This window comes from Eschrichtius robustus, chromosome 1 (assembly GCF_028021215.1).
Source record: "Eschrichtius robustus isolate mEscRob2 chromosome 1, mEscRob2.pri, whole genome shotgun sequence".
Lineage (NCBI taxonomy): Eukaryota > Metazoa > Chordata > Mammalia > Artiodactyla > Eschrichtiidae > Eschrichtius > Eschrichtius robustus.
The window spans coordinates 10,599,886-10,607,998 of NC_090824.1; the positions used below are offsets into that span (position 1 = coordinate 10,599,886).

The 8,113-nt window shown below is 44.7% G+C and overlaps 1 protein-coding gene across 3 annotated transcripts in view; it reads right to left on the bottom strand.

Annotated features, from left to right (window-relative positions):
* PPP4R4 (protein phosphatase 4 regulatory subunit 4) overlaps positions 1–7,522 on the bottom strand; it is a 114,889-nt gene extending 107,367 nt beyond the window's left edge. For all 3 annotated transcript variants that reach the window (XM_068552804.1, XM_068552736.1, XM_068552645.1), the window contains exons 1-2: positions 7,356–7,522; positions 5,805–5,878 (exon numbers count right to left, since the gene is read on the bottom strand). In XM_068552804.1, coding sequence (XP_068408905.1) covers positions 5,805–5,878; positions 7,356–7,472 — 191 coding nt within the window. In that variant the 5' untranslated portion in view covers positions 7,473–7,522. The remainder of the gene's footprint in view (positions 1–5,804; positions 5,879–7,355) is intronic.
* Between the last annotated feature and the right edge of the window lie 591 nt (positions 7,523–8,113).

The following is an 8,113-nucleotide window of genomic DNA, read 5'->3' on the forward strand; positions in this document are numbered from 1 at the left end:
GTGGTTAAGAATCCACCTGCCAACGCAGGGAACTCAGGTTCGAGCCCTGGTCCGGGAAGATCCCACATGCCGCAGAGCAACTAAGCCCGTGCGCCACAACTACCGAGCCTGTGCTCTAAGAGCCCGCGCGCCACAGCTACTGAGCCTGTGTACCACAACTACTGAAGCCCACACACCCACAGCCCGTGCTCCGCAACAAGAGAAGCCACCGTGATGAGAAGCCCGCACACCGCAACGAAGAGTAGCCCCCGCTCGCCGCAACTAAAGCCCGCACACAGCAACGAAGACCCAACGCAGCCAAAAATAAATAAGTAAAATAAACAAATTTATAAAAGTAAAGAAATAAAGTTATAAAAAACATTCTCACTCAACTTTAAAGAAACCTGAACGTGACATTACAAGTGCATTATGGGGGTATTTATGCAAGAAAAAGGATTATGAACTGTATTAAGCAGACCCATACTCAAAAGGTAGTGGACCTACAACAAAAGATTGGCAAACAGATGTATTTTTTTACACTAAAATGAAATACTGAAAGTATGGATCATTTTTATGACTCCCCACATTAATATTAACCAATTTTGGGTGATTAACTAACCAATTCATCCCAACTGTGAGGCGTTAAAAATTGTGATGTGCCTCTCCAGCACAACACTCGAGAAAACCGGGCACACAGTCCTGGCTACTCGAGGCCCACACACACACACACACACACACACACACACACACACACACACACACACACACACACACACACACTCTTTCTCTCTCTCTCTCTCTCTCACACACACACACACACACACACACTCTTTCTCTCTCTCTCTCTCTCACACACACACACACACACACACACACACACTCTCTCTCTCTTTCTCTCTCTCACACACATACACCCCGTAAGCACCCCACCTCACCAAAACAGTACTAAATGACAGGTGTCAAAAAAAAAAAAAAGAAATCAAAAGAATACTAAAGGCAAAAGAAGTGTGGTGATAGAGAAGATCTTAGAAATAAGGGCATACAAAGGAGATTTTCACACAACTTTTCCCATTTGCCCAGCAAATAGGACAGGTAGTCTTAAAGAGAAAACAACCAAAAGCTAGCCGGTAGCAAAGTTCTTCCTCATGACCTCATTGCTACCCTGTGCTAGTCTTGAATGCAAGAGTTCCCAAATGTGATTAGCAATAGGCACAGTTTACAGCACTTTTATTTCCAGATTTGGCTGCAGAGTCTCACTCTGTGGTATCACTAGGGGGAGCACTTACTCCTATTTTTTTCAAAATGGGGAGGGGGGTGGGGGGGAGAGAAAGAAAAGGGAAAAAGTTCCTAATTAACGATGTACTTTATCTGACTGTCCCTAAAAGGCAAAGGGCGAAATGTTTTAAAACTCACAGTGCAAAGTGACAAACGGTTTTTAAATGACTGTGAAAGTAAGCAACATAAAAGTTAGGTTAGGTACATTAACCAATCAACACATTTAATGCATAATATAAATAGCAAATATTGCTTAAACAGGCTGACCTTAGCATCAGTTTAAAATAAGTATAATATGTGAAGATTCTGATAAATACTATTAGCAAAGGATGTTAATAGATATCTATCACAAACTTCAGTTGATATACTTTACTTGCCTATTACTTTATTAAATTATTGGAAGACAAAATTAATACTGCTATCCTCTTTTAAAAGTTTGTAATGTACCTCGAGCACCTAAGGAGTAAGGAATTAGGGACATGGCAAAGGAAACATAAGGGAATTAATATCATTTGGGTACCTTTTTGGTGTTTGGGGCTCTACACATAATACAACCACCTTGGGAAACAAGAATTATTATTTTCCACTTTGCAGATGAGAAAACCAGGATTTAACAACCATAATAACTTGCCCATGGTCACACAGATAGTAAGTGGTAGAACAGGACATAACCTAAATCTGTCTGATTCTATTGCCTACAATACAAAAAAGTCAAAAGTTGCTTAATTCATCTAGCACTTTGGTCATCTTAAGATAAATAAACACACTTTATTCCATTAAGAGGTATGTATTTATATCATAGCACAGAACAAGAAAGAACCAAAACAGCAACAACAATAAAAAACAGCTTACCCTCTAAGAGCTTACAGTCTATTGAAGACAACGTACGCACACACACAAGTTAAGGAATTCAAAGGTATGCAGCCACTAAGTGATATGGGAGCTCAGAGAGCCTGAGATCCATGTAGCTTCAGCAGTTAGGAAAGGCCTTATGAAAGATGCAAGATTACAGCTGGATCCTGGGGATGGAAAATATTGGAGAGGTATAACGAAAAGTATTCCAGGATGGGGAAAAGCAGAGTTAAGGATGAATGTGATGTATCTGAGTAACAGTGAATAAGGCAGCACGACTGCTTCAAAAAGTGAAGGACTGCGTGGAAACAACCCGAGCGTATGAACAAACAAAATGTGATATACTCCCACGGTGGAATACTATTCAGCAGTAAAAAGAAACAAAGTACTGACACGCTACAATGCCGATGAACCTTGAAAACATTATACTAAGTGAAAGAAATCAGTCACAGAAGGCCACATATTGCATAATTTTACATAAAATGTCCAAAATAGGCAAATCCATAAAGAAAGAAGGTAGACTAGTGGTTCCCAAAGGCTGGGAAGATTGGGCAGAAGTGGGGACTGACTGCTAATAGGTACAGCGTTTCTTCTGAAAATGCTCTAAAATTGATTGTGGTGATGAACACACAACTCTATGAATACATGAAACCACTCAACCATAAATGGGTGAACCATATGGCATATGAACGACACCTCAATGAAGCCATTAAAAAAAAAAGTTGAGGGCCTGGTGGAACATCCCATTGCAGAGCTAAGATGGAGTCACTTATGCCAAGCTTAAGGGTCTGGAATTTATCTGACAGGCAACTAGAGATATGTGAGTAAAGGTTTACCTAATGGAAGCACAGTGTACAAACTTAGGACCCTTCTCTAACAAAATTATTCCTAAAATATACACCAAAATCACAAAGAAGAGAGAGAACTAAAAGAAGATATTGTGATATGATTTTGACTAAGCCACAAGCTGTGACTATTAGGAAAGTTGTTTTGTTTCAGTGCTAAATGCCACAGACGGGTATATCAGCATCATATTTATGCAAAACCACAGAATCATCTGTGTCAAATCTTCAAATACTGTAATGTTCTAAACTTAATTATGAAAATAGCATTAATAATTGATCTGCCATATTTTAGGGTAAGATAATGAACAGTGTAATTTGTTTTTCATTGGACAGCAGTCCAATATAATGCTTTTTTAGATACTAGGTTCAGTTTAAATGCTATCAGAACCTCCACTAATATAAAGCATTTCCTACCGATACTTATACATTTGACTCTGAAATCTAATGTAACATAATCTTCCAAAATAGATTTAATGTACAAAAATAAGAGAGCTACAGAAACAAATCTGACATTCAAAAGCAAAGAGGAAAATTCTGGATATTAAATATCCAAAACAGAGGAAAAGGTAAAGCACTCAAAAATAAACCTGAAAATCATAGAGGGAAAAAAAGGACTCAGTATTAGATTCTACAGCATTGGGAAGTACAAATAGGAAAGAAAAGGAATAAATTACATTTAAAATAGAAGGCTCAATACATGAGAGAAGAGGCTTTAACAGCTTTAACAGAGGCAAAGTTTGGAACATGTCCATAAGACAATCCCACACCCTCTCCTGAATCCCAGGGAAGAAAGAACCCTTCAGGCAGGCGTCTGGTTATCCCTTCAGAAGCTGGCCTAAAGGTGAAATCCCGCTTTCCCCCAGGAGGTGGTGAGATGGTAGGAATACAAAAGAAGAACTCAGCTGGAGAGCCCATGCACAACCAAGCTAGTGTTTGCCTTTTGAGTCACCTTGCAAACCTCCTTCAAGGTAGATGAGCCACTAGAAACTAAAGGAGGTATCAGATCTCTTTTAAAACTCTCTTGCCTAAGAATGAGAGGACCCATCTGCCTCTGTAAGGGCTTTGTCAGTTCCAGAACTGGATGAAACTTACGTTCTGTGTCTGAGAAATTCAAACAACTTAGACGACCTGGTTCGCTAACAATAAAAGCAAAATAGAAAATAAGCTATCCTAAAAAAGAAGCCTTGTCACTGATACCTAAAATAAGGTATCTGCTGTCGCAAGTAAGTAGAGCAAAACTCTCTATTTCCTCATTGTCAGCCAGCATTTATACGGAGAGAATTCAGTAGGAGTAAGTAGGCACTGACTTCAAGTCATTAACTGCTGTACGCTAAAAGAAGCTTATCCAAATTTTCACCAGTTGTCTACCTACTCCAAACAAAAGAAATGTGGGAAAAGGCAGATGCTTACAACTACTGTTCACCATATTGGACATGTTAATCATTCAGGAATAAAGTACTTCAAATATTACACAATTATCAAAATAAGTTAAAAGGCATATCTCTATGAAACGTCAAAAACACATACTGTTAATTCATACATAGATAAAACCATTTTCCTTTAAAATAAATAGGTAGATATACACCTGAAACTGACACAACATTGTAAATCAACTATACTCCAATGAAAATTTTAAAAATAATAAAAGAAAATAAAACAAATAGGTAGAAACGATGAGAGCAGGCTACCATAAATCACCAAAAGATGAGGGGGAATAACCCCAACATAAGGTCTAAGATCCAGAAACATGTTAAAGTAACAGAATTATTGAAGAGAATGGTCTAAATTGTAAGCATGCTAAAATTCTGACAAGAATAGAACCCAAGATGTCACTAATAGGCTACAGAATAATTAAGAAAATGGAAGTCAAGGAGAGGAGATTTTTTTTTTTTTAACAGGGTCATTCAGTGAATATCATGGGACTAGAAACATGATCTATAAAACAAGAAAGAAGAAGAAATTTGCCAGCACCTGAAACCGGCAAAGCAGACCTGAGCTAAGGAAACAAGGATGACAAATATCCCAGGAGGTAAATAACACCAGTTTTCAAAATCTGATTCCAAAAAAAAAAAGCGAAAACTAATTTGCCAAAAGGGGGGGAAAATGTGCAAGAAAAATTTTAAAACAATGTACACAAAATGCCTTAGGAAAATTTCTATTTCTGAAGTATTTTTATAGATATTTTCATTAATGTTCACATCAGCTTTTAAGAAGTTAAATCCACAACACAATTTTTAAAATAGTTGAGAGAAATCTTGTAAATATTTGTAATACCATTTGGCTTAAGCAATTCTGTAGCGCTTGTAAGATGAAACTTAAGTGAGAGTAGGCTCAATTAAATTTTAAAATCTCTCAGGCAAAATTATAAAGCACACATAGCAGAAGTAATATAAACAGGATTATCCTGAGGGAAAAAAATTGAACTACCATATTTGTGGATTTTTTTTTCTGTACAGTAAATAGCATATGAAGTTCATACTCTGCAACTAACTTAAAATTAATCACTGGATATTCTTAAGTCTCATCTAAATTTATTGGATCTTATGTGAGGACAACCAAAGCTGCAAGATTTTTTTTTTTTTAATGAGATTCAACTCAGACCATTAGTTGTTCTGTTCCTCCTCCAAGCACTATTCTATAAGCTAGGTATCTTATTTGATTTCGGTTCTCAAGTTCATAAGTCCATATCTAAATCTTAATTTATAACATAATTAAGTGCTGCGCATGCAAAAGTACTCTGTTCAAGTGGTTAAGTAAATCTGAACAGAACCGTAACATGACATTTCAGAAATCATTTGTGGATGCCTGCCACAGGAAAAGCAGCAATTATCACAAAAAGACTTTATGAAATACCTGAGCAGATAAACAGCCCTTTCAATATCACTGAGGTCTTCATCAACTGTCAATCTTTCTATTTCTTCTGGTGTCTGTCAAGTGTAAAACACAAATTATGCACACAAACATCGGATCAGTCTTGCCTCCAGGGACCCTATCTGAGTATGGACTAATGAAAAAGTTTCACAATTAGGCGTTATCACTGAAAACTAATCATGGGTCTGACGCCCTCAAACCTCAGACGTCTCTAATTGTTGGGTTTAGGTGGTGGAGTTTGGGGGGTTGGGGGCTTTTTGTTTGTTTGTTTGCTCTTCTAGCTTCTAGATTGAAGCCTGAGAATCACGTTGTGGCTTCAGAAACTTGCTGAAATCAATTGCATGTATATATATAAAATGTATACATACTTTTAGTCTCTAATATCCAAGACTGTTTCGCCAGCATTTCCATCCCAGGAAATGCTTAAAAGGGGGAATGAAGACTGCAGCCGAGGGAGAATGAGAAAGACGAAATCTGGAGTGGGGGAGGGAAGGGAATAAACTCTGGGACTGGAAGGAAATCAAAGATTCGAGATATTGCGGCAGGTGGGAGTGAAAAGAGCTATAATGGGGGGCGGAGGGGGTGGTGGTCGGTCACTAGTTTTGCCAGCAGTGAGGGTTGCAGCCTCTGGGAGGCTGGGCGGAAGATGACTCTGCGGGGTCGGGGAGCTAGCGGGAGGTGGGGGGCCTAGTGAAGGTTGACTCTCTTAAGGAGGTTGGGGAGCAGGGTCCCAGCTAGAGTCCTGGAGGGGCTGGAAGGTAAGGACACGTGGTGACTCAGGATCGGGACAAAGGGTCGAGAGGGCTTTGAAGACCCGTAGCAGGACGGCCCTAGTATGGGTGCTAGTTGGGAGGTGAAGGGAGGCCCGGGCTGACTTGGGGACTGGGGGACCGGAGCTCGCTCTGATGGGGGAGGAGGGGGATGGGATCTGGGGTGTCTCTGGGAGAGGTAGGGGAAGAGTCGGGGCCGTGTAGACTGAGAAGTGGGACTGGGGCCTGAACCCGGGCAGCAGCACCAGGGAGCCAAAGCGGGGGGAGGGGGAGCCCCAAGGAGAGGAGGCGGGATAAGCGGGCTGCAGCTGCGAGGGGCAGCTCCTGCAGGGCCGGGGGAAGAAGGACCGCAACCGAGGGGCTCCGGCTGTGCGAGAGAGACGGCGCGGGGGAGGACGCCGCGCTGGCCCGAATGACAGGGGCTCGACCGGCCGTTCCTGGGGGGCGGGTTGGGGAAAGGGCCCGGGGCGGGCTGGGCCGGGGGACTAGAAAACCGAGGGCGTCCGAGGGATCGCGGGCTGGCTCCGGATGCCCGTCCCTCGGGCCTGGGGGTCCAGGCTGGGAAAACCCGAGCCACGTCGAAGAAGGGGGCCCGAGAAGGGCCGGGTCAGGGTAACACGGCGGCCGGGGACTGGAGGAGGACTGGGGGGCCAGCAGGACTCCGAGAGGGTCCCGGGCCGCCTCGGGGAGCGGACGGGCTGGGGTCGGGGTAGGGGCAAGCCGCCGGGCGCCCTGCGGGCAGTTCCTCCTCCCCGGGGCGCACCTTGAGGCTCCGGCGGACCGGCCTCTCGATGATGGTGAGCTCCTGCAGGTCCTCCATGTAGCCGAACAGACTGTTCTGACTGAAATCCATCGCGGCGGCGGGCGGCGGCGGATGCATGGACCGCCGGGCCCCCTAGCCGCCCGGGCCGGAGCGGCCCCGGGATGCCGGACGCGCGCAGCTCCGCGGCCGCCCACCAGCAGCAGGACTTTCTCCCGCTCTCGGCCGAAGGAGCCGGGCGGGAGGCGAGCAGGCGGCGGGAGAAGGAGCGCGGCCGCCGAGGGGGTGGGGCAGCCAAGGCGAGGGGGCGGGGCAGCCAAGGCGAGGGGGCGGGGCGATGTGCGCGGGCGGGCCGCGGGGGCGGGGCCTGGGTGGGGAGGTGCCCGCCTCAGCCCCGCCCCCTCCCGGGCTTCGCGTGCACGCGGGCCGGACGCAACTGCCGCGCAATGTCGCGGCGGCCCCCTACCGCCCTCGTCTCTCTGCCCTTCTCTCCCCTTGTCCCGCCCCCGACCGAGCGCGCCCGAAGCCGCGGCGCGTGCGCAGAGCCTCCCACTCCCAGCGGCCAGTGGAGGAGGAGTGGGGTCGGTAGCCGGGGGCGGAGATGCTGAACCAATAAGAGGCGAAACAAAGGAGAGGGAGGTGGGCTGGGATTTTGCTTAAGTTGCTAGAATTATCGTGCGGTTATTCGTGGGACCGCCCACCCCAGCGCACGATCTGTGGACGCGAAGATCTCCGTAACTGCTCTATCCCTGAGGGAGGGG